The following is a 27,632-nucleotide window of genomic DNA, read 5'->3' as shown; positions in this document are numbered from 1 at the left end:
GTTTGGACCACTGTGTTTGCTGTAGTGTTGGCTCTCTCCTAAAATAGTCCCTTTGGCAAAGTATCATAACATGTACTCTTGCCATGTGTATACAAGAAACAGTAGGCAACACTAGAATATTAACCATGATGTCAGTACAGAAAGGGAGATCTTTGACTAATGCAGCATTCGTGACCAAGTGGGATGTGGGAATTTACAAGTTGTGAAGTCGTAAAAAACGAGTTGGTTGCAATTTCCTGCTTTGAACTCGTCGAGAAACGCTGATTGACTAATGGCCAACAAGCTGCAAAAACCATAAACTAAAAATACAGCTGTCACGCTCGTAAACAAATTATAGTGTTCAAAAACCATATTAATAGATTTTTTTATAAACAATGTTTTGTTGCATTTAACTGCCGGAAATGCTGTTATCGAGGTTATATCCTTAGTAGATGATGTCAGCATGTAGGAGAATGGGGAGCTCAGGATGGTGGACAAGTTTCCCACAAGTAATTACCAGTTGGAGGACCGTTCAAGTTAATTTTTCCCAGTTGTATGTGGTAAATTCCCACTTCTCACTTGGTTACGAATGCAGCATTAAGCGCAACTGAGTGCCCCCTACTACCCCCTGCCTTTGTAACCGTATCTGTCCCTTAGTGGTTTTAACAGTGACCAGTCTATGCTTGGCTCTTCTTTTGTTTTGTTCTTATGTTGAAGATGTTCTTTTTACATTTTCTTTTCTCAATGGGCAAACAATGAAATGTGTTAACTGTTTGGTAAAGTTTTTAGTGCTTCGTTTTTTGAGCCTGAATATTTTATAACATGTTACAATGAAGATTGTAGTGTACAAATCCACATTTATAATATATGATATGTATGTTATGATGCAATAAAAATAAAGTAATGATTATATTATATCCATCTGCTTTTTTCTGTAAGTAATGAGTATCAACACACTGCCAAAGGAAGGGGCCGGTCAAGGAAGTCCATAGTTGGCTGAAACTGAAAGTATGTAAAAAAATATATATATAAAAAAAAATGTAACAGATACAAATGACATGCAAAAGAAAATGTCTATTTGAAATAGACAGGTGTTTGCATTTTGTACATTCAATATCTACCTGCAATGTCGGGTAACTAACTTTCCTGGTAACATATCCCATACGATGCTTGTCATGTACGTAAGCCAATGCATGCCTATCAGGTGACACTTTACTACAAGAAACTAATATGAATATTAGTTTCCTCCAATACGACAGACGAACAAAGGTTGACTATTTCATTGAATTCATGAACATGACACTGGTAGGGTGCTTGTCAAAAACAGTATTCTGTACATCTGTATTGCATGGTCAATGAAAGATCATACTCACATATGCTGTCTACCTATACTCAACTGAACACAGGTATACCAGTTTGCACAGAGTTAGAATACCTAAGATGATACCTATAGGCAGTGCTTGACTTGGACTTAAATAGGTGCCGGTACTCATTTTGGGTGCCGGTACTGTTTATATTTAGGTGCAAGAGCTCCACAATACTTTTGAGATAATATTATATAAGAGGAACAAGAGCTCAAGCAGTAGAACATTTGAGTTGCCGGTTCTTAGCTCCTTTCGCAGTGTGAGGTCCTGCCCAAGTCAAGTACTGCCTTTACACCTACTTTCTGGAGGGTCTTCAATACTGTCTGTTGAAAACTGCATTCCCTCTCACTGCATGGGGTTGTCAATTAATGTTCATAAATGTTTCATGTGTGTATACCTCAGTTATTATAAGACACAACACGCATAAACAGCTTGTGGAGAACATTTAAAATCAGAGCATTTTGCCATGGAAACCAAGATGACATAACTCTGTGGTCACCCTTGACCGAACTGGCAAAAATAATTAATGATCTGATGGAATTCACAAGTTCAAAATAGGAATAACCCCTAACATATTCAGAATGAAAAGAGTCACAGGGATATCTACCTGCATTACAATTCCGTCACAGGTGATGGGAGAGAAAGGGGACATAATGGAAACGCTGGCTTGTTATCAGAGAGGAAGAGGCAAAGCGAGAGTGTTTACTCTCTGCCAAAGAGGTCGATGAGAGAGTCAAATTTCGTCAACAAAAAAACAATGAATTTGTTACGTGAGGCTTATTTGATCCAATATAAGTTCGGTAATGGTTAGGTTGTTACGGGTGCACTGATATAATTGGATGCACGTAGCATTGCGGCAGAAAAAACATCAACTTTATATCCGAGTTGTGTCTATGGTGTTGTGACTGTTGTGCACACGCGTATCTGGCCTCTCATTGGCCAGAATGGTCCCACCTGATCTCGCCACCTCCCGCCTGCCTTCCATCTTTGAGGACACGTATTACCATTGTTGGAGCGGTCACTCGATTATCTTGGAAATATAATAGATACTCTTTATTGTTATGCATTGTTTCCAGGGGGACAGAGTTTGTGGTTGGATAGACAGGAAGTTGCATGTTTCACAGAAGGATGTAGCTAGCTAGCTAAAAGATAAACCTTTATATTGAAAAATAAATGCGTCTATGACTCTGTGGTGCAAAGACACCAATGTTATTTATGTGTTGAGTTGAAAACCAACGCGTTGGACCTGTTTGGTAACATTACTCGTCGTCGGGATCCAGAAATCAGGTAACGTTAGCTAGCTAAAATGCTATCCAAGTTAGCAGAGGTAAATAATATTTACGTCGATTCTGTTGCAAAACGTTTACTCGGACGGAAAACCTAAACCAGAGTTTCTATTGGACAAATGCAGGTAGGCCCCGCCTCATTTCCGTTTGATTGTTAATCGGTAAACGGTTTCTGTAATGAATACACCCCTGGTTAACTAGATAGCTAATATGCCACCTAATTTAACATATCACTGCATAGCAGTCTGGACTCAGGTTTGGTAGGTATGACCACAGTATGTGAGCGGAGCGTGCCCAATTTGACTTGAGCGCAGAACGAGTTTTCCAAGGCTGGAGCTTCGGCCTTCTCCAGTAGCGCTCACTTCGTGAGCTCACGCCTCTATCACACTGGGTGTTTTTGCATTTTGGTACCAGAAGTACATTCATTTCCAATGGCACGCTGCGTTTGCCTTACATCATTGCGTTGCAGAGGCAGTTGTTGAAGTACGTTCTGTGTGGTGCATATATTGGATTTATTGAACATATGCATCAAACTGTACGTGTAGACGTGTATCCATCCCCGTTTCCCTAATCATATACAATTTCAGTAGCACATGTCTTAGTGATGGACTGCACCACCCCCACGGCATCCACAATGGATTAGTCCACTCAGACAGGCGCGAATCAGACATGTCTTGTAGAGGTCCACCGATTCAGATTTTTCAACGCCTATACCGATTTATTGGAGGACCAAAAAAAGCCGATCCCGATTAATCGGTCAATTTTTTTATTTTATATATATATATTTTTTGAGTTATAATATATATTATAACTCAGCAAAAAAAGAAACATTCTCACTGTCAACTGCGTTTATTTTCTTGAAACTAGGGGGCACTATTTTTATTTTTGGAAAAATATCGTTCCCAAAGTAAACCGCCTATTTCTCAGGACCAGATGCTAGAATATGCATATAATTGACAGCTTAGGATAGAAAACACTCTACTGTGCTTCAAGCATTGTGAAGAGCTGCTGGCAAACGCAGGAAAGTGCTGTTTGAATGAATGCTTACGAGCCTGCTGCTGCCTACCACCGCTCAGTCAGACTGCTCTATCGAATATCAAATCATAGACTTAATTATAATATAATAAACACACAGAAATACAAGCCTTCGGTCATTAATATGGTCAAATCTGGAAACGATCATTTAGAAAACAAAATGTTTATTCTTTCAGTGAAATCTAGAACCGTTACGTATTTTATCGAATGGGTGGCAACCCTAAGTCTAAATATTGCTGTTACATTGTACAACCCTTAATATTATGTCATAATTATGTAAAAATCAGGCAAATTAATTACGATCTTTGTTAGGAAGAAATGGTCTTCACACAGTTCGCAACGAGCAAGGCGGCCCAAACTGCTGCATATACCCTGACTCTGCGTGCACTGAACACAAGAGAAGTGACACAATTTCCCTAGTTAATATTACCTAACAACTTGAATTTAATTGAACTAAATATGCAGGTTTAAAAAATATATATACTTGTGTATTGATTTTAAGAAAGCATTGATGTTTACGGTTAGGTACATTGGTGCAACAACAGTGCTTTTTTCGCAAATGCACTTTTGTTAAATCATCACCCGTTTGGTGAAGTTGAAGTAGGCTGTGATTCAATGATAAATTAACAGGCACCGCGTTGATTATATGCAACGGAGGACAAGCTAGTTAAACTAGTAATATCATCAACCATGTGTAGTTAACTAGTGATTATGTGAAGATTGATTGTTTTTTACAAGATAAGTTTAATGCTAGCTAGCAACTTAACTTGGCTCCTTGCTGCACTCGCATAACAGGTGGTCAGCCTGCCACGTGTAACTGATGTGAAATGGCTAGCTAGTTAGCGGTGGTGCGCGCTAATAGCATTTAAATCAGTGAAGTCACTCGCTCTGAGACCTTGAAGTAGTTGTTCCTTGCTCTGCAAGGGCTACGGATTTGTTGCACGATGGGTAACGATGCTTCAAGGGTGGCTGTTGTCGATGTGGGCAGAGGGTCCCTGGTTCGAGCCCAGATAGGGGTCGAGGAGAGGGACGGAAGCTATTCTGTTACATTGATGCTGTTGACCCGGATCACTGGTTGCTGCGGAAAAGGAGGTCTAAAGGGGGTGAGTGTAACCGATATGAAATGGCTTGCTAGTTAGCAGTGGTGCGCGCTAATAGCGTTTCAATCAGTGACGTCACTCGCTCTGAGACCTTGAAGTAGTTGTTCCCCTTGTGGCGCGATGGGTAATGATGCTTTGTGGGTGTCAGTTGTCTATGTGGGCAGAGGGTCCCTGGTTCAAGCCCAGGTAGGGGCAAGGAGAGGGACGGAAGCAATACTGTTACACAAGCAGTCTCCTCGTGGATCGCAATGTAATCGGCCCTAATCGGCATCCAAAAATGCAGATTACCGATTGTTATGAAAACTTGAAATTGGCCCTAATTAATTGGCCAACCTCTAGTGTCTTGTACACCATGATTATTGGTGTACAAGACACCAGTCGACTAAATAGGATCAGCCCTAGTCCACATCTAAAGAATCATTATGGAATCTGAAAAGACACATATCCCGAAAGCATGATGGTGTACTACCTGCACATGCTAACAGAAAGGAACAAGGTGGGTAGCTAACTGTCATTGTAGCCAAGGCTTTATGAACTAAAAACCTCTTTCAAGGAGCTTTCTGTTTTATAGGGTTATTTAGCCTAAAAATCTTTAGGCCCACCTATAGAAAAGGAAAAAAGTCAAATCAAACAGTATTTGTCACATACGCCGACCATTTGTCACATGTAGACCATACTGTGAAGTGCTTACTTACAAGCCCGTAACCAACAGTGCAGTTCAAGAAGAGTTAAGAAAATATTGACCAAATAAAGTAAGGTAAAAAATAATAAAAAGTAACTCAATAAAATAACAATAACAAGGCTATATACAGGGGGTACCGGTACTGTGTCAATGTGCGGGGGTGTATGTTATTCGAGGTAATTTGTACATTCAATTTGTATATTAAAGCACCTGTAGCAGCAGTGTTAAACATAAATGGTGGGGGGGGGGGTTAATGTAAATTATCAGATGGCCATTTGATTAATTGTTCAGCAGTCTTATGGCTTGAGGATATAAACTGTTAAGGAGCCTTTAGGTCCTAGACTTGGCACTCCAGTACCGCTTGCCGTGTGGTAGCAGAGGAAACAGTCTATGACTTGGGTGACTGGAGTCTCTGACAATTTTTTGGGCTTTCCTCTGACACCGCCTATTATATAGCTCCTGGGTGGCAGGAAACTTGGCCCCAGTAATGTACTGGGCCATACACACTACGCTCTGTAGCACCTTACTGTCAGATGCTGAGCAGTTTCCATACCAGGCGGTGATGCAACCAGTCAAGATGCTCTCGACTTTTTGAGGATCTGGGGACCCATGCCAAATCTTTTCAGTCTCCTGAGGGGGAAAAGGTGCTGTCGTGCCCTCTTTACGACTGTCTTGGTGTGTTTGGACCATGATAGTTAGTTGGTGATGTGGACACCAAGGAACTTGAAACTAACGACCCGCTACATTACAGCCCCGTCGATGTTAATGGGGGCCTGTTCGGCCGGCCTTTTCCTGTAGTCCACAATCAGCTCCTTTGTCTTGCTCACATTGAGGGAGAGGTTGTTGTCCTGCCACCACACTGCGCCGAGAGGGTGTTCTCCGCTGCTGGCCTGCACCATCTCATGGGCCTGAAGCAACAGACTCTGTAGACAGCCTAGTAAGGCATTTTTAATTTAATTGTAAGTATTTCACAGTCTAAATGCACAATTTATAGACTAATTATTTAATACAACAAAATGTTGTTTAAATGGTGAGCGCTTAATGTTCCAGCCAACCTAGTGTGTCGCACTCGCAAATGCTTCACAATTGATTTATTTGTAGGCTACAGACTTGAAATAATTTAAATAATAGGCTCAACTCCAGTCACATATTATGGTTACAACCAAGTTCGAGTTAACGTTCGAGAGAAACTAGATAGCTAGGAGAAGTTAGCCTAGCTAGCTAGCTGTGACTTTCAGTTAATGCTGTTATTCACATGAAAATTGGAGTGTATTAGCTAACTAAAGTCAGTATAAATATGCATGCGGAATTAACCAGCAACTATTTATGTTCATAATACGCTCCCACGTGTGAATGAATTAGATCAGCTAATGTCAGTCAACCACTAGCCCTTGATCATGACTCAGTTCCATTACATTATACATATGAGTCAAGGCATTTTCTGTAGGGGGAGTTTTGTTAACCTGTTGAAACTCTAGGGGCGCAATTTAATTTTTGGATGAAAAACGTTCCCGTTTTAAACAAGATATTTTGTCACAAAAAGATGCTCGACTATGCATATAATTGATAGCTTTCGAAAGAAAACACTCTGACGTGTCCAGAACTGCAAAGATATTTTCTGTGCGTGCCCTAGAACGTGAGCTTCAGGCAAAACCAAGATGAGACGGCATCCAGGAAATGAGCAGGATTTTTGAGGCTCTGTTTTCCATTGTCTCCTTATATGGCTGTGAATGCGAGAGGAGTAAGTCTGCCCTTTCTGTCGTTTCCCCAAGGTGTCTGCAGCATTGTGACGTATTTGTAGGCATATCATTGGAAGATTGACCATAAGAGACCACATTTACCAGGTGTCCGCCCGGTGTCCTGCGCCGAAATTGGTGCGCAAAAGTCAGCTGCAAGTATTTTTCCACAGAATTCAGAGGAGAATGCAGGCTTCCACGAACGATATATCAATGAAGAGATATGTGAAAAAACACCTTGAGGATTGATTCCAAACAACGTTTGCCATGTTTCGGTCGATATTATGGAGTTAATTCGGAAAAAGTTTGACGTTGTAGGTGACTGAATTTTCGGTTCGTTTCGGTAGCCAAATGTGATGTACAAAACGGAACGATTTCTCCTACACACAGACGCTTTCAGGAAAAACTGCGCATTTGGTATGTAACTGAGAATCTCCTCATTGAAAACATCCGAAGCTCTTCAAAGGTAAATGATTTTAATTATTTGGTTATCTGGTTCTTGTGAAAATGTTGCGTGCTAAATGCTACTCAAAATGCTAAGCTAGCTTAGCATACTCTTACACAAATTAGTCAATTGCTATGGTTCAAAAGCATATTTTGAAAATCTGAGATGACAGTGTTGTTAAGAAAAGGCTAAGCTTGAGAGCAGGCGCATTATTTTCATTTTATTTGCGATTTTCAGAAATCGTTAACGTTGCGTTATGCTAATGAGCCTGAGGCTTTAGTCACGATCCCGGATCCGGGATGGGGAGTTTCAACAGGTTAAGAGCTCCGAAGCTCAACCTGAACATTAACACGTGGCGCTTGTGGTATGTTTTCGGAACCATAATGACCTTCTCTTTCATATCAGCGAGAAATTATATTTAAAAAAAAACAAGGTTAAATTCATACAAACTTTGATAGGGTTAGTGTTCCACACGGTCATATCTCCATGTTACAGCGCTTGTTTACGGAAAACATATGGAAGACGAGGCGACCACCTGTGTTAAGCTATCTAGCATGCTCTGAACAACTGTGTGTAAGCGTAACTCAGGAAGTGTAGCGGAAGTGTAGTTTTCAGGGATGGAGGCACTCTACGCTGGTATGGATCTGTGTAAAACTACTACAGTAAGTGTATATTTTATTTGAACTATTATTTCTCGCTGGTGAAAGGGCCATGTACACTGCTCAAAAAAATAAAGGGAACACTTAAACAACACAATGTAACTCCAAGTCAATCACACTTCTGTGAAATCAAACTGTCCACTTCGGAAGCAACACTGATTGACAATAAATTTCACATGCTTTTGTGCAAATGGAATAAACAGGTGGAGATTATAGGCAATTAGCAAGACACCCCCAATAAAGGAGTGGTTCTGCAGGTGATAACCACAGACCACTTCTCAGTTCCTATGCTTCCTGGCTGATGTTTTGGTCACTTTTGAATGCTGGCGGTGCTTTCACTCTAGTGGTAGCATGAGACGGAGTCTACAACCCACACAAGTGGCTTAGGTAGTGTAGCTCATCCAGGATGGCACATCATTGCGAGCTGTGGCAAGAAGGTTTGCTGTGTCTGTCAGCGTAGTGTCCAGAGCATGGAGGCGCTACCAGGAGACAGGCCAGTACATCAGGAGACGTGGAGGAGGCCGAAGGAGGGCAACAACCCAGCAGCAGGACCGCTACCTCCGCCTTTGTGCAAGGAGGAGCAGGAGGAGCACTGCCAGAGCCCTGCAAAATGACCTCCAGCAGGCCACAAATGTGCATGTGTCTGCTCAAACGGTCAGAAACAGACTCTATGAGGGTGGTATGAGGGCCCGACGTCCACAGGTGGGGGTTGTGCTTACAGCCCAACACCGTGCAGGACGTTTTGCATTTGCCAGAGAACACCAAGATTGGCAAATTTGCCACTGCCGCCCTGTGCTCTTCACAGATGAAAGCAGGTTCACACTGAGCACATGTGACAGACGTGACAGAGTCTGGAGATGCCGTGGAGAACGTTCTGCTGCCTGCAACATCCTCCTGCATGACTGGTTTGGCGGTGGGTCAGTCATGGTGTGGGGTAGCATTTCTTTGGGGGGCTGCACAGCCCTCCATGTGCTCGCCAGAGGTAGCCTGACTGCCATTAGGTACCGAGATGAGATTCTCAGACCCCTTGTGAGACCATATGCTGGTGCGGTTGGCCCTGGGTTCCTCCTACTCCAAGACAATGCTAGACCTCATGTGGCTGGAGTGTGTCAGCAGTTCCTGCAAGAGAAAGGCATTGATGCTATGGACTGGCCCGCCCGTTCCCCAGACCTGAATCCAATTGAGCACATCTGGGACATCATGTCTCGCTCCATCCACCAACGCCACTTTGCACCACAGACTGTCCGGGAGTTGGCAGATGCTTTAGTCCAGGTCTAGGAGAAGATCCCTCAGGAGACCATCCGCCACCTCATCAGGAGCATGCCCAGGCGTTGTGGGGAGGTCATACAGGCACGTGGAGGCCAAACACACACTACGGAGCCTCATTTTGACTTGTTTTAAGGACATTACCAATTTGTAAGTCGCTCTGGATAAGAGCGTCTGCTAAATGACTTAAATGTAAATGTAAATTACATCAAAGTTGGATCAGCCTGTAGTGTGGTTTTCCACTTTAATTTTGAGTGTCACTCCAAATCCAGACCTTGTGTGATTTTGTTGTCAGCACATTCAACTATGTAAAGAAAAAAGTATTTAATAAGAATATTTCATTCATTCAGATCTAGGATGTGTAATTTTAGTGTTCCCTTTTATTTTTTTGAGCAGTGTATTTCGAAAGCAGTATCGCAAGCAATGATTATGGACGTTCCTAAATGTTAAAACACAGATTGTAGTTCACATGAGAGTGTTGGGTGAAGCCAATGGCTGAAAATTAGGAAGAAGGCAGAATGCCGCCTACTAGTCAATCAACATCTAGGTAATTTAAAAAATATATTGTTATATATTTAACTTGGCAAGTCAGTTCGGAAGAAATTCTTATTTACAATTTCGGCCTATCCCGGGCCAAACCTGGATGACACTGGGCCAATTGTGCGCCGCCCCATGGGACTCCCAATCACGGCCGGATGTCATACAGCCTGGAATCGAACCGGGGACTGTAGTGACGCCTCTTGCTCTGAGATGCAGTGCCTTAGACCGCTGCACCACCATTTCTCATGCACAGTAGCTTGCCCGGAAGATACCGACCGTTACGCTTGTTTACACTGAGCTGCACTGGGGTCAGAATGCGATCCTGGTTACATTAAGACACAGTGGAGCCGGCACGAGATATGGGTCGGAAAACATACCGTAATGCAGGGATGGGATATGCCTCTGGACTCCAGGTTTTACTTTTATCAACACTGCTCCATCGAAAATATTAAAATACTGCTAGTTTTCCAGGAAAACAACCTTTTTCGTCCTCATGCTAGCTTGTAGTAGCCACTGCAGAAATTTTGGAATGGCAGTGTCAGCCAATCAGCTCCTTTGTGTTGTTGAACACGACGTGGTCGTCACTTGTTACCACAGCCACAAAGTCATAAAACCCCGCCTATTTCTACAATTTCTTAAAATCTGATTTTAAAACTAACCCTAACCACACTGCTAACATTATGCCTAACCATAACCTTAAATTAAGGTTTTGTTTTCCTGAATTTTACGAGATAGGCCATTTTGACTTTGCGTTTTTACTAGTTACCACAGCCACAATGTGCCAATCTATAATGCCTGCTGTGGCTACTGCCAGCTAGCACGATGACAAAAAGGGCAGTAATGAATACACCCCAGGTAGTTTGGGTCCCAGATGCTGATTGGCTGAAAGCTGTGGTATATCAGACAATATACCACAGGTATGATGAAACATTACTTGTTTACTGTTCTAATTGTGTTGGCAAACAGTTTATACACTGAACAAAAATAGAACCGCAAACATGTTAAGTGTTGGTCCCATGTTTCATGAGCTGAAATAAAAGATCCCATAAATGTTCTATAAGAACAAAAAGCTTATTTCTTTAAAATGTTGTGCACAAATTTGTTTTTTGCCAAGATAATCCTTCCACCTGACAGGTGTGGCATATCAATAAGCTGATTAAACAGCATGATCATTATTACACAGGTGCACCTTGTACTGGGGACAATAAAATGGCACTCTAAAAGGTGAGGTTTTGTCACACAACACGATGCCACAGATTTCTTGTTTTGAGGGAGTGTGCAATTGGCTTGCTGACTGCAATAATGTCCCAGAGCTGTTGCCAGAGAATTTAATGTTAATTTCTCTATCATAACCGCCTCCAACATCGCTCAAAATGTCCCACTTCTTCCATGGCCTGCATACTCACAAGACCTGTCACCAATTGAGCACGTTTGGGATGCTCTGGATCGACGTGTATGGCAGCATGTTCCAGTTCCTGCCAATACCCAGCAACTTTGCACAGCCATTGAAGAGGAGTGGCACAACATTCCACAGGCCACACTCAATAGCCTGATCAACTCCATACAAAGGGCATGTGTCGTGCCAGATACTGATACTGACTGTCAATACAAAGGACATGTGTCACACCAAGATACTGACTGGTTTTCTGATCCACGCCCATTATTATTATTATTTTTTTTAAAGTTATCTGTGACCAACAGATGCATATTTGTATATGCATCTGCGCCTAATGCATTTATTTCAATTGACTGATTTCCTTACTCATCTATAACTCAGTAAAATCTTTGAAATTGCTGCATTTATATTTTTGTTCAGTATAATAGCAATAAGGCACCTCGTGGCTAAGAACAGCCCTTAGCCGTGGTATATTGGCTATATACCACACCTCCTTGGGCCTTATTGCTTAAATATAAGTAAGGGCTGTTCTTATGCACTGCACGGAAGCGGAGTGCCTTGATACAGCCCTTAGCAGTGGTATATTGGCCATATACTACAAACCCCCGAGGTGCCCTATTGCTATTATAATCCATGTATCAACAAAATGTAACTGTAAACAGGTAGGTTTGTGTCATACCCATGGTATATTGTCTGATATACACACTGCTGGAATGCTGTTTCAGCCAATCAGCATTCATGACTCAAACTACACTGTTTAGCTAACTAGTTACAGTAGTATCTGAAGAGTTTAGAAAATCACCTTCAAAGTACTAGCCTAAATAATTTTTGGATTAAACGTAATAAATTCATATTTCAAAATGACCATTGGAGAAAAGAAGATAGATCTTCTCACATCCCCCCAAATAACAATTACATTGAAAACCAGATGGGGGTTGTCAGTGCCCTGGCTGTCGACCATTTCAGTTTCAAAACTGACCATATGGAGCATTGCCTGCCCCCAACCAGTGTTGCCAACTTAGCAACTTTGTCACTATATTTAGCGAGTATTCATACCCCTCTAGCGACACATTTCAAAAAAGTGACGAGTGACAAATCTAGCCACTTTTTCTGGTGTTATTTGAGACGTTTGGAGACTGATGTGAAAGCGCGTACCGTTCTTACTCTTTTCAACGAGCAGCGAGTGCTGCCGTGGGCCCCACCTCCGTCCCAAAGCACTCACAGGCAGCCCAGTTCTCGCACAGCAGTCCCTCCCAGCTGTAATCAGAGCAGGAGATGTTCACCCCTCCGAGGCCAGACTGGTCCAAATGGTTTGCGCATGCGGGAAGCCACCGCTGGCTGATCCCGCCCTGGCTTACATTAAAAAAATTAAGTAACTCCGCCGGAGTGTCTCTTTTGGGTCACTTTTGCCGGTCCCAAGCCCGGATAAAGGAGGAGGGTTGGAATTGTGACATTAAAAAAAACAAGAATCGACAGAAGTAAGTTCATTTGTAGTTCTAAACATATTTAGGGTGTTTTTTTACTAACTTTTTGTCTCTCCCACAACGTTATTCCTCCCTCCTACAGCGTCCATCACAATTACATGCACATGGCCAATTATGCAAATTAGGCGATGATGTCATTTAGCGACTTTTAGGACAGCCTATAGCTACTTTCCTTACTGAGGAGATGGCAACATTGCCCCAAACTTCTCAACCTTCAACACGTATTTATGGACGCCGTTTGGGTCTTTGCGTGTCAAAAAAGACGACACATCAAATAAGCTTTTAATTTGATGTGCCAAATAGCCAACTTCTATTACAACAATGTTGTTCGTGCTGAATTTGCATGCGCAACTAAGCCAAGTGCCACCACTAAGGTCAGGAGCACTGTAAAAACAAAAACAATTGGGCTACAAAGAAGCACACACACACCGGCCACAATGTGTTTACAATACTGCGTTGGTAATAAGCCATTATGTGTTAGACCGAATGGGAAAACCATATGTGTGAGCATTTAAAATAACCAGCAAAATCACAAATGTTCGCTAGGTTGTCCAACATTCTCCCCGACATGCAACCATCCCAGAGGCAGGGGAGAAAGGATGGTGATCCTACTGGTTCTGTCTGCCTGCCAACCACATCTCAAGCAGTTTCACCTGATTAATCCTAGCTAGTCGAAATACAGAATAATAATCAAGCATTTTGTCAAAGTTGATAACAGTTTGGAAACTGGAGGTAGGCTGTCTCCCTACTGCGTTGACTTCGGTTTGCAGTATGACAAAGTCAATCACAAATGTCTTTGATACAGATGTTATTAGCAACTTCTGGGGTAGCTAGCTAAGTAGCTTTAGCTTGGTACTTATCTAGAACCAATTCGACCAGCCAGGAAAAATGATCAGAAACTGCAATCATTTTCAACATTCTTAGCAATGATTAAGGAATATATCTGACTACGTATTAGCTAGCCAGCCACTTGTTGTTCTATTGAAATCGAACTTCAGTTCATGAAAATAACTAGCTAGCTAACAAACTAAACAAGCTAGTCAGCTACCTAGCACTGTTGCCCCAAACTAGAGTTATAAGCAGCGAGCTAGCTTAATCTCGCTAGTGTGGCTTGACTGGGTCCAACGATCATCAACCAAATCCAATAACTGTCTTATAAATTAGAGGTATTTTAAGTTAGTTAGCTAGCTAACTATAGCTACTTAAACTGATGTAGAATTGCAATGTTTTGGGGGGGAGAACATTGTTTGCATCCATCAGCTAGTTAGCTTTTTTTCTGACCAGTACTGTCCCAGAGTTTGGGAAAGTGTGTCTGTCTCGTGCGGCAGGTGCAAAAGACAACTTTACCAGCATCATAGCACGTGTTGGTGAATCGCTGTGACATATGAAATACGAGTGATGTTGTAATCAATGTGTAATAACGACATAAAACTATTATAAACGTGTTAAATTATTATGTGACGTGCAGTCGTATTCAGGTCCTGATTGGTCAACAAGTTTATTTGGTGTGTCAAATAGTGTTATTTGACGTATCTTTTATGACATGCAAAGACCGAAACGTCATTCCATACTAATCGCATAAGATGTCTTTGTTGTACTTCCAATTTGAAGCCTTTATACCTAATCTTTCACATTGTCTGGTTGCATAGATGTTTTCAGGAGTTTGCAGATTTGCATGTTGCCATAATAAATTCAGATAACATTGTAAATTTGGTTAACCTTGTAAATACTGCCAGTGGGTCATATAATTATATAGGCTTTGTTCCTTTAAAGAGGAGTTGACTAACACATGTGTTTGTTTGGATACATAGTGATATTGTTTTCCCACACTCCACAGCATTCAACACGTTTGAAACCCACCCTCTTCCCCACTGCTTGGAATGCCAGAGATTTTTAGAAGCCATGTTTGCTCTTGGATGGGGAGAGAAGGGTGAAACGTCACTTATAGAGGAAGAAATGAAATGTGAAACTGTGAAATTATGTTGTCTAGAATATGAATTGGACTTAGTCACTGCCTGTGGCATTTACTCATTCAGATCAACTTGATTATCCCACCAGGGGGAAATTAATTTGGTCAGATGCCTAAAAAGACATACATAAAACAATATAATTCATTTAAAGTGCACTAGCTACACATTTCAATAAAATTGCAATATGTTGTGTACTCAAGGGATCAACAGACTATTGGCTGTTGGAATAAAAGATTCCCCATATCTTCTTTTGAAGAAGTCTCTTTCCCCTTGTCCGGCTGCTGCTGTGACTGAGTTTTGAGTGAATGGGATTAGTACAATCCTGTTTTATGAGGATGAGTTTTGTGTACAGGTTGGTGGTTGATTCTTGATCTATACAAATTACATGTTTCCAAACATGCATATCAGACCAAAGGACAGCACACTCTGCAGGACAGATTTATAGAACATTTGTACGATATGGTGGTCAACATTAAAATGATTCAGTTTGCATTTTTTTTTAAACAATCTTTGCAAAGGCACAGTCATTGGATTTCAGCTTGTCTATTTCGATTCCTCTGTACTTATGTGGTCACTCTATCGACTGATTTTCCCATTGATCTTCGTAGGAGGTAGTGGAGTTTTGTTTCTTCGGAAATCAATTTCCATCTCTTTGTTTTCTTAACGTTAATTTCAAGAAAGTTATCTGCACACCACTGGATGAATTGAGCTGTTTCTCTGTCAAAACCTTGAAGAGAGGCTTGGTCTGAGTGGAGGAAACCCACAACAGCGATGTCATCTGCATATTAAAAAAATGTGTGGGCTGCGTCAGAGGTTTGACAATCGTTTGTGTACAGTATCGGTGAAAGTACGCAAACTTGAGGGGCAGCCGTATTTACCATTCTAGGTATAGAGATGACAGATTTAAACTTCACTGGTTGAGTACGGTTCACAAGGAAACTATTAATTCTCTTGATCAGTAGAGAGTTGACACCCAAATTCACCAGCTTGTCCACCAGTAGGTGGGGTTGGATGGTGTTATTTATTTATTTCGTCTTTATTTAACCAGGTAATTGAGAATAAGTTCTCATTTACAACTGCGACCTGGCCAAGATAAAGCAAAGCAGTGCGACACAAACAACAACAGAGTTACACATGGAATAAACACGTGTACAGTCAATAACACAATAGATTTAAAACACAATAAAGTCTATATACAGTGTGTGCAAATGGCGTGAGGAGGTAAGGCAATAAATAGACCATAGTAGCAAGTAATTACAATTTAGCACTGGAGTGATAGATGTGCAGATGATGATGTGCAATACTGGTATGCAAAAGAGCAGAAAAGTAAATCAAAACAATATGGGGATGAGGTCGGTAGATTGGATGGGTTATTTCAGATGGGCTATGTGCAGCTGCAGCGATCGGTTAGATGCTCGGATAGCTGATGTTGAAAGTTGAAAGTCTCCAGCTTCAGCGCTTTAAAAAAAAAAATTATTTATTTATTTTTTTCCAAAGAATTTTTTTCAATTTGTTCCAGTCATTGGCAGCAGAGAACTGGAAGGAAAGACGGCCAAAGGAGGTGTTGGCTTTGGGAATGACCAGTGAGATATACCTGCTGGAGCGCGCGCTACGGGTGGGTGTTGGTATTGTGACCAATGAGCCTGAGTTAAGGCAGAGCTTTACCTAGCAAAGACTTATAGATGGCCTGGAGCCAGTGAGTCTGGCGACGAATATGTAGCGAGGGCCAGCCGATTTAGAGCATACAGGTCGCAGTGGTGAGTGGTATATGGGGCTTTGGTGACAAAATGGATGGCACTGTGATAGACTGCATCCAGTTTGCTGAGTAGAGTGTTGGAGGCTTTTGTAAATGACATCACTGAAGTCGAGGATCGGTAGGATGGTCAGTTTTACCAGGGTATGTTTGGCGGTGTGAGTGAAGGAGGCTTTGTTGCGGAATAGAAAGCAGATTCTAGATTTAATTTTGGATTGGAGATGTTTAATATGAGTCTGGAAGGAGAGTTTACAGTCTCGCCAGACACCTAGGTATTTGTAGTATCCACATATTCTATGTCAGAACCGTCCAGAGTAGTGATGTTAGTCGGTTGGGCGGGTGCGGGCAGCGATCGGTTGAAGCTAGTTTTCCTAGCGTTTTAAGAGCAGTTGGAGGCCATGGAAGGAGTGTTGTATGGCATTGAAGCTCGTTTGGAGGTTTGTTAACACAGTGTCCAAAGGGCCAGATGTATAGAGAATGGTGCGTAGAGGTGGATCAAGTGAATCACCCGCAGCAAGAGCGACATCTTTGATATATACAGAGAAAAGAGTCGGCCCGAGAATTGAACCCTGTGGTACCCCCATAGAGACAGCCAGAGGTCCAGAGGCTCTGATTTGACACACTGAACTCTGTCTGAGAAGTAGTTGGTGAACCAGGCGAGGCAGCCATTTGAGAAACCAAGGCTGTTGAGTCTGCTGATAATAATATGGTGATTGACAGAGTCGAAAGCCTTGGCCAGGTCGATGAAGACAGCTTCACAGTACAATATTTTATTGATGGCGGTTATGATATCATTTAGTACCTTAGAGCGTGGCTGAGGTGCACCCGTGACCAGCTCGGAAAACAGATTGCACAGCGCAGAAGGTACGGTGAGATTCGAAATGGTCAGTGATCTGTTTATTAACTTGGCTTTCGAAGACTTTACAAAGGCAGGGCAGGATGGATATAGGTGTATAACAGTTTGGGTCTAGAGTGTCACCCCCTTTGAAGAGGGGGATGACCGCGGCAACTTTCCAATCTTTAGGGATCTCAGACGATATGAAAGAGAGGTTGAACAGACTGGTAATAGGGGTTGCAATAATTTCGGCAGATAATTTTAGAAAGCGAGGGTCCAGGTTGTCTAGCCCAGCTGATTTACACGGGTCCAGGTTTTGCAGCTCTTTCAGAACATCTGCTATCTGGATTTGTGTGACGGAGAAGCTGGGGAGTCTTGGAGCTGTTGGCTTGGGTTGGGGTAGCCAGGAGGAAAGCATTGCCAGCCGTAGAGAAATGCTTATTGAAATTCTCGATTATCGTAGATTTATTGGTGGTGACAGTGTTACCTAGCCTCAGTGCAGTGGGCAGCTGGGAGGAGGTGTTCTTGTTCTCCATGGACTTTAGTGTCCCAAAACTTTTTGGAGTTAGAGCTACAGGATGCAAATTTCTGTTTGAAAGAGCTAGCCTTAGCGCTTTCCTAACTGCCGGTGTATATTGGTTCCTAACTTCCCTGAACAGTTGCATATCGCGCGGACTATTCGATGCTATTGCAGTCCACCACAGGAAGTTTTGTGCTGGTTGAGGGCAGACAGGTTTGGAGTGAACCAAGGGCTATATCTATTCCTAGTTCTACATTTTTTGAACGGGGCATGCTTATTTAAGATGGTGAGGAAGGCACTTTTAAAGAATAACCAGGCATCCTCTACTGATGGGATGAGGTCAATGTCATTCCAGGATACCCCGGCCAGGTCGATTAGAAAGGCCTGTTCTCTGAAGTGTTTTTGGGAGCGTTTGACAGTGATGAGGGGTGGTCGTTTAGATAGGACAGTGGTGTGGGGCCTGATCACCTCCATGAAAGGACTAACAAAGCGTTTTAAAACATTGAGCAACGGAAAGTAAAAATTTGCATTTTATCAGACCAATCCAGGCACTCCCAGTTTCCATTTCTCTTCTTCCATTTTGGTGACTATTGAACACGACCCAGGCCCTTCCTCATTGCTGGAACCATCACAGCAGCTGAGCTTCTCCCCCCCCCCGTACAAATGGATGGTGATTTATCCAGGGTGCTTCTGCAAGAGCACTAAGCAGTGCTAATCTGTTCTGGGCCAGATTAGAGCTTTGTTATCCAACATCTCTCATTTTCCTCTCTGTACAGAGGAGAGGCTCCTTCTGTGTTCCGTCTGTTTTAACACTTTTAAACCAGTGTGTCTTGATCATTGTTCCACGTCTTGTGGGGATCTGGTGCGAAGCCGTCGCCAACTAGCTCTTTCGTTTCTCACCTGAGTTGCTTTCTTGTTGCGCAGATGGACGCTCCCTCCTCATCCTCCTCTTTTCCTTGGGATTTAGTGTTCATGCTGTCATCATAGCATGTATTAGCATGAGTCTCAGGCACCGTGGACACTGACTCCCCCTCGTCCTCCTCTTAAAACGCTTTGGAGATTTTCATCTCTTTCTTTTCCGTGATCCTTTTTTCTGTCCTTTGGGGGGGGGGAGTGAGGTAATCAAGGAGGGGGTTGAAGATGCTGAACCAGGGGGCCGTGATGCTCTTTACAGGGCTGTGTGGGGCACTGGTGGTGCTGGCGATCGCATACTATACCTACTGGTAAGTCCTGTTGAGGGAGCAGTCGTGGATCGCGGCAGAATTTATAAGAACTTTATAGACATGACTGGTACGTTTGTTGACTCAAACTGCTGGAGGCTGTGGGCAACCACAAACTATAAATTAAAATCTATTATACTGCCTGACACTGGTTTCGGGAGAGTGTAGACTGGGCTTGGTTGGTTGTTGACTTCTGTGGGTTTGTCTTATTTGTTCAGACGTGGCTCGGGACCTTCTGCTGCTGAACATCTTGGCCAAGTTTAGCCTGTTTTGGCCTTCGGAAGGCCAATGGAGGCCAGGCTGTTTCTCCCTGTTAATCAGTTTAGCCCTGAGTGGCTATTGCTAATCTCTGCCACAACCCACATCCAATCAGGCCGTGTGTGTGTGTGTGTGTGTGTGTGTGTGTGTGTGTACCCTTGCATACTTGGTAGCCTGCTAAATGGAATTAACCTGGTACATAATCAATGGCAATTTACATCCTTTGCCTGCCATGTAGGCTAGGCCAGGGGTTGTAAATTGTTTCTGTTTCAAGACTCACTGAAACGCTTAAGCAAATATATGGGGACCCCCTTCATCAGAAATCACATTAAGACAAAATGACATTTCACAATGTGTTAATGCCTACATACATACTATATGTGAGATGTTTGTAGTTTTATCTACTGAAATCTGCCTGAGGCCCCCTAGTTGGCAAACAGTGGACTTCTTAGGAAATATTTGGGTAAATCATCAAATGATCATCAAATAACACGATGACACCATTTGGTCTCCAACTAATAGACAAGCAGCCTATACAAGCACCATGCCCATAGAAAGCAAGAGATGAGTTGAGAGACAACTGAACATCCCCAAAATGTTTTGGCCTGTGTATAGACTTAAAATAAAAAAAGTTTGAACACGTGTTCTATTTCTTCCACTTAATTTCATTCAGTGATTAGAATAGAGTTTGTGTCGGGGGGGGACGGGGGGGGGACGAAAGCAGGACGCGGTCTCCCCCACCCCCCTTATACCTGGTGAGAAATGGCTGAACTTTTTTAACCTCTTTGTGTGTGTGTGTGTCACTCAGTTCGTTGGCTCAGTATTGACGGCCAGCCATTCGTCTGAGGGGATCAGGTGATGGCAGACATCCCCTCCTCCCCATCCCCTCTCCGCCCTCTCCCCATCCCCCCTCATCAGGCAGCGCTTTGGCAGGCAGGCTGAGGGAGCGTATCCCTCTCCTTTTTGTTCTGTGTGGGGACAAGTTTCCCACTTTGCTAATGGACGGGCTTGTGAGATGTCATTAGTCTCTTAGGCAAGACTCCAAAGTTCACTCATGTTTACCGAGGAGCGCTGGTGTTTCTCAAGCTCTCTTTCCCACTATTAGTAATTCTCACTCTGTTCCTGTTTGTGGGCAAAGCTAGGGCTTCACACTTTGACAAAAACGACTTGCTCTCTTTTCCAGAACAAGGTTAGTGGTATTTATGCTCATTTCCCAGGGGTTATTGGTGTGAATGGGATGTTATTTTCTGAATATTGACATAATTGGACAATGGAATTACTAGTCAAAGAAAAAATGTCTGTTAAACCTCAATCACCTGTTTAAACCTCAATCACCTGTTTGACTGTGAACTGATGCTCCTATTGTAGAGAGATAGATAGGCTATACCGGAAGTTAAGATTTTAAGCATGCATGCTATTATCTCCTTGCAGATGCCAGACGCACCGTAGCAACTGTTTAAATTATAATTAGACTTGTTTGCAGAGTTGATATTGCCGGCTACCGTTTTTACGTTTGACTGCCTTGGTTGTTTGGTGAAGGAAGCAGTCCACTGCATTGCAACCTGATGTCAATGTGGGACAAACCTGAAGTTTGATAGCCTATACCAAAGATCAGTATCCGTAGAGAATGTCACCCGCCTTTGTGGATGTCTGCTTGATTCTTGAGTGTCTGATAAGGATGTTTTCTGGCCTTCAGTGCAGGAAACGGCCTCCGTTTAATGGGCCATTTAAAACATGGTTCCTACAGACCTACACCACACACGCCTTGGCTTTATGGCATCTATCACAACTCTTCGGGGCAGTGAAGTTAGAACAGAACCTTGAAGTATTGAGAAAGTGGATTGGGAAATCCTCGTCAGCCCACGGAGAAATATGCACACGTGTCACTGCTTGCTTAACAGTATAGCTTCCTTCCTCACAAGTCCTTACTGACCCTTGATCTTGAAAAGATAGCAGTTTGAAAGCACAGGTGGAAATGTTTCAAGCTGTGGAATGAGGTTATGAATCCAACTCGGTTACACTCGCACCTCCTAAACTCACTCCAGTGACCCCAGTCGTTGAGCAGAGTGCAGCTGTAGATCCGGGTCACGGCACCACTACTGCCCGCTCGACAGTGTCTTAGCCAACTATAGAAAAGCTAGCAGTTTGATAGCTTGAAATGTCTCCACCCACGCTAAGTAGTGATGTTATGAATCCAACTCCGTTACACACACACACACAGGAGGGTGAGAGTTAGTGTGTTCAGAGGGACCGAGTCTGTTCTCTCAGTCCTATGTTCCCTCAGTTCCCACAGTTACCTCAGCCCTATGTTCACTCAGTTCCCACAGCCCGATGTTCACTCAGTTCCCACAGCCCTACGTTACCTCAGTTCCCACAGCTCTACGTTACCTCAGTTCCCACAGCTCTACGTCACCTCAGTTCCCACAGCTCTACGTTACCTCAGTTCCCACAGCCCTACGTTACCTCAGTTCCCACAGCTCTACGTTACCTCAGTTCCCACAGCTCTACGTTACCTCAGTTCCCACAGCCCTACGTTACCTCAGTTCCCACAGCCCGATGTTCACTCAGTTCCCACAGCCCTACGTTACCTCAGTTCCCACAGCTCTACGTTACCTCAGTTCCCACAGCTCTACGTTACCTCAGTTCCCACAGCTCTACGTTACCTCAGTTCCCACAGCTCTATGTTACCTCAGTTCCCACAGCCCTACGTTACCTCAGTTCCCACAGCTCTACGTTACCTCAGTTCCTACAGCTCTACGTCACCTCAGTTCCCACAGCCCTATGTTCCCTCAGCCCTATATGTTCAAATGATTTGAATAGATGCTGGTCAGATACATGTTGGGTTTTTTTTCTCAGAAAATGCCTTTTGGGCTGCTGGAATATTGACAAAAGGTCAAGGTCATAGTGATTAAACAATTCAGTGGGTTCCAACAATAAGCATTGGTGCCAACATTGATTCAAATTGCTTCAGTGGGTACTGAGGTTACTCAAGTCCACGCTCTGTAGGTAAGACCTCCTGTGGAGTTGGTACAGCTGGCCTGTAGTACACACACACACACAGCCATTGATTTTGTTTCTAGGATGTGATTTGACAAAAACAATGTAACTTTGACTTAATGCTCATTCCGTTATTAGGCCACTGTAGTTATCACTGTTTTAGGATGGGTTCGGTATAGCTTTGGAAAGTAGCCTATTTTATTATTGAGATTGGACATAGGAATTGGGGCACAGTCGGTGAAATTTCTGTAATGGATAAAGTATGACTAATTCTGTATTATTACTAATGATAGTAATATGTGGAAGGGAGTGGAGTGATGCAGGGCTGCTGTTTGAGGGTGTGTGTGGGGTCTAGATTTAGCAAAGAGGACACACCAGAATCCCAGAGAGGTTGAATGGGGCAAGTGTTGCCAATTTAGAGACTTTGTCTCTATATTTATTTGGCGAGTTTTGAAACCGCTCCAGAGACTGTTATTGTTAAGAGCCTAGCAACAAATGCAGCTACTTATCAGGCTGCCTTGGAGAGTTTTGCCACCAAGGAGTTTTAATAGCATTTGGCGACTTTTCCCACTCAATTCTGGGATTATCTATCTGCAACAGAAGTCACAGCAACATCACACGAACAGTTAACACTTTGTGACAACTGCTGATGTAAAAAGGGCTATATAAAATGTATTTGATTGACAGGCATAGAAGAAAGGGGAGAGGGTGTGCGGCAGGAGAGGGGGCGAAAACGCTACTTTGGGGACCGCAGCTGTGTTGCAGCAAGGCAAGTCTGTGCTGTGACTTTGAAAATAAAGTTGGCAAAACACTGAATTGTGTGTGTGTGTGTGTGTGTGTGTGTGTGTGTGTGTGTGTGTGTGTGTGTGTGTGTGTGTGTGTGTGTGTGAAAGAAAGGGAGTGAGTAAGGAGTTGCTGGCCTTTTTCCAACTAGGTGAAAGGGTGTGTGAGCGTATATGTGTGTGTGGGTATGCGGACATGTACATATCAGTGGGAGGGAGGTTATGTGCAACGCCATTTGGGTGGAAGGGAATTTATTTTTGTGGGCAAGCTGTGTTTTTAACCTGATAGTTTCCTATTTAATATTGGGGAAATGGAAATAAGTCACAGAAACTGACTGGTTGTCTGCTGATCTCCTCAGAATTAACCTGCTCTATTCTTTTTTTTTTGTCACAGTTCTCTGAATTATTCAGTTGTATGTTGTTTAGACTTTAAAAAAAATAGTTTGCGGCCATTTGGTGCAAGTTAGATTCTGTTTTTGGAAAGAGTTAAGATTGTTCAGATCTTCCGGTCTTTTAAAAACAATATATTTCACCTTTATTTAATTAGGTTGGCTAGTTGAGAACAAGTTCTCATTTGCAACGGTGACTTAGCCAAGATAAAGCAAAGCAGTTCGACACATACAACAACGCAGAGTTACACATGGAATAAACAAACAGTCTATATACAGTGTGTGCAAATGAGTTAGGATAAGGGAGGTAAGGCAATAAATAGGCCATGGTGGTGAAGCAATTACAATATAGCAATTAAACACTGGAATTGTAGATGTGTAGAAGATGAATGTGTAAGTAGAGATACTGGGGTGTAAAGGAACAAGATAAATAAATACAGTATGGGGTGAGGTAGTTGGATGGGCTATGTGCAGTGATCTGTGAGCTGGTGCTTAAAGCTAGTGAGGGAGGTGGGAGTCTCCAGCTTCAGTGATTTTTGCAGTTCGTTCCACTCATTGGCAGCAGAGAACTGGAAGGAAAGGCAAAATTGGCTTTGGGGGTGACCAGTGAGATATACCTGCTGGAGCGTGTGCTGCGGGTGGGTGCTGCTATGGTGACCAGTGAGCTGAGATTAGGCGGAGCTTTACCTCGCAGAGACTTGTAGATGACCTGGAGCCAGTGGGTTTGGCGACAAATATGTAGCGAGGGCCAGCCAACAAAGTGCGTACAGGTCGCAGTGGTGGGTAATATATGGGGCTTTGGTGACAAAACGGATGGCACTGCGATAGACTGCATCCAATTTGTTGAGTAGAGTGTTGGAGGCGGTTTTGTAAATGACATTGCCGAAGTCGAGGATTGGTAGGATGGTCAGTTTTACGAGGGTATGTTTGGCAGCATGAGTGAAGGATGCTTTGTTGCGAAATAGGAAGCAGATTCTAGATTTAATTTTGTATTGGAGATTCTTAAAATGTGAGTCTGGAAGGAGAGTTTACAGTCTAACCAGACACCTAGGTATTTGTAGTTATCCACATATTCTAAGTCAGAACCGTCCAGAGTAGTGATGCGGGACGGGCGGGCAGGTGCGGGCAGCAATCGGTTGAAGAGCATGCATTTTGTTTTACTTGCATTCAAGAGCAGTTGGAGGCCACGGAAGGAGTGTTGTATCGCATTGAAGCTCGTTTGGAGGTTTGTTAACACAGTGTCCAAAGAAAGGTCAGATGTATACAGAATGGTGTCGTCTGCGTAGAGGTGGATCAAAGAATCACCCGCTGCAAGAGCGATATCATTGATAGTTACAGAGAAAAGTCGGCCCGAGAATTGAACCCTGTGGCACCCCCATAGAGACTGCCAGAGGTCTGGACAACAGGCCCTCCGATTTGACACACTGAACTCTATCAGAGAAGTAGTTGGTGAACCAGGCGAGGCAATCATTTGAGAAACCAAAGCTGTTGTGTCTGCCGATAAGAATGTTGTGATTGACAGAGTCGAAAGCCTTGGCCAGGTCGATTAATACGGCTGCACAGTAATGTCTCTTATCAATGGCTGTTAGGATACCGTTTAGGACCTTGCGCATGGCTAACTGTTAAACTGATTGTGACTAGTTTGTAATGATGTTCTTCTCTGTCCCACAGGTCTGTGGTATTGGCTGACGGGCCGTGCAAACGGGGCTTGTGAAGGGAACCCACCGTGGTTAGTTGCACTGGAATTTCTGAACATTATCACCCTTCCACTATTAACCCAGCCTCATCGAAGTGGTCAGGAGTTTCCCCTGACCATGGGACCAGACTAAGAGAACTCTGGGTCCTCGTCATAGCCAATAAGGCTCAGACCTATTCCTGGTCAGATCAGTTGGTCAGGAGAAACTCTTTTCCTGACTCATATTCATAAACATCCTCTTTTGAAGGGTAGGAAGCATGACTTTTTTACTCACCGAAGTAACAACAGTGTGGTCAAATACTTAGTAACTGAATTGTAGTCATGATCATAGTTATGTTATTTTTTGTACATATTTATGAACTTCTTTTGGATATTTTCGGAACTACCCACAATGCACTATTTCTCAACGTCATACGGAGAACCGGTGCTACCTGGTGGTATTTTCCACCGAATTAAATGGAAATGCATAGTTTCTTTCATGATTTTCTCCCCCAGGTCGGCCGTAGTGCGTTGGCAGCCCTGCTACCCCCAGACAGCCCTGGTCATGGGGCTGATAGCGTACATCAAGAGCCTGTTCATCGTGCAGCTGCTCATTGGATTTGTGTTTGTGGTCAGCGGCCTCATCATCAACTTCATTCAGCTCTGCACCTGCGTCCTATGGCCCATCGACAGGCAGCTCTACAGAAAGATCAACACCCGCCTCTCCTACTCCCTCTGGAGCCGTGAGTCACACTCATAGTCTTGGGTTGTGTGTGTTTGTTTGTGTGTGTGGGGAGGGGCGAGGCGGGGCGGGGGCTCGGCTCAGAGCAGCACATTCTGTCTGTTGTCCCAAAACAAACCAGTCTTAAATGCAGTGCAAACTCCACCCACATAGTGTACTGGTTTTGGCATTCCCCTCTAGCCCTCTCCTTGCTGTGTTGTGTGCATTCCTCTCTCATGCGGTCTGTGTGTGGGGCTGCCGGTGAACAATGGGCACAATGGATTTTGGTCATTGTAGTTCATTACTACATTTTCTGCACTGAACTAGGTTGAATATTTTGTCTGTTGAAAACTACAACTTCCTACAGCATCCCACAGTTCGTTCTTGATTTGATGTCTCTTGTGCTTGATAGGATTTCTCTCTAGAGAAACGGGCATTGTGCTCACACAAAAAATTGAAATTGAACCAACTTCAGTCAATTTGTTGTTTAATAATCAAACATAAAAATAATTTGGTTAATCGTTGATGGTGTGTTTAATAATTATGAACAGACTAAGGATTGACGCGCAGATAGTACAGTGGGTTAACTGCCTTGTTCAGGGGCAGAATGACAGATTTTTAAAAACTTGTCAGCTCGGGGATTTGATCTTGCAACCTCTCGGTTACTAGTCCAATGCTCTAACCACTAGGTGTGTGTGTGTGTGTGTGTGTGTGTGTGTGTGTGTGTGTGTGTGTGTGTGTGTGTGTGTGTGTGTGTGTGTGTGTGTGTGTGTGTGTGTGTGTGTGTGTGTGTGTGTGTGTGTGTGTGTGTGTGTGTGTGTGTGTGTGTGTGTGTGTGTGTGTGTGTGTGTGTGTGTAACCTGCATTACGGGAATCTGGTTCACTTCAGCCTACTTATTGTTTACGCCCACAGGGTGTTATTTTAATTTGGAAGAACATAGCTTGTTTCCTAGCATAAACATACACTGTTGTTCACTGATGTGATTTTTACAGGTTCAATGTTTTGTCGGAATTGAGACTAATGTAATGTAATTCATTGCGACGGTTTACATTCTGACCACACTGCTCCCATCGCGTGCGCGAACGGGGCAACATGAATTTACACATGTTATTCAGTCATTGCACCCACGTCTGCGTAGCCAGGCGCCAAAATAGAACTTGGTTCTATTTGTGATGCTTGATGCGCTGCAAGTCCCGCCTCTCCCATCTCCTCTTTGGTTTTTAGGAGCATATACCCACGTGGGTGAATGAAAGACGAACTGAGGTCTACAATCCAGAGCAATTGGTGGTGGTAATGCACGTTAAAGTTGGTTGCCAACCTCCATATAAAGTCCAGAGAAGAAGAAGCAGCCTGAAGGAGGAGATATTACTAGAAATACACTCGGTTTACCGTTTTATCTGTAGATTATTTGTCAGAGTAGAGGACCTTGTGCATTTCAGGTAAAATAACAACCCAATGTTTATATCCCAGGACAAATTAGCTAACAGCAAGCTAGCTAGCTAAGTTGTCATAAATACAGTGGGGCAAAAAAGTATTTAG

General features: G+C 43.2%; 1 protein-coding gene across 3 annotated transcripts in view; it reads left to right on the top strand.

Moving 5' to 3' along the window:
• The first annotated feature begins 2,447 nt into the window (after nucleotides 1-2,447).
• The window catches only part of LOC135542477 (1-acyl-sn-glycerol-3-phosphate acyltransferase gamma-like), a 31,342-nt gene continuing 6,157 nt past the window's right edge, over nucleotides 2,448-27,632 (top strand). The window contains exons 1-3 of one of the 3 annotated variants that reach the window (XM_064969438.1): nucleotides 2,448-2,630; nucleotides 25,368-25,425; nucleotides 25,888-26,114. In XM_064969438.1, coding sequence (XP_064825510.1) covers nucleotides 25,937-26,114 — 178 coding nt within the window. In that variant the 5' untranslated portion in view covers nucleotides 2,448-2,630; nucleotides 25,368-25,425; nucleotides 25,888-25,936. Of the gene's footprint in view, nucleotides 2,631-20,443; nucleotides 20,718-23,272; nucleotides 23,295-25,367; nucleotides 25,426-25,887; nucleotides 26,115-27,632 lie in introns of those variants that run through there. The other 2 variants (XM_064969437.1, XM_064969440.1) reach the window with 2 other exon arrangements.

This window comes from Oncorhynchus masou, chromosome 6 (assembly GCF_036934945.1).
Source record: "Oncorhynchus masou masou isolate Uvic2021 chromosome 6, UVic_Omas_1.1, whole genome shotgun sequence".
NCBI lineage: Eukaryota > Metazoa > Chordata > Actinopteri > Salmoniformes > Salmonidae > Oncorhynchus > Oncorhynchus masou.
This window is presented reverse-complemented; position numbering and strand designations above follow the sequence as displayed.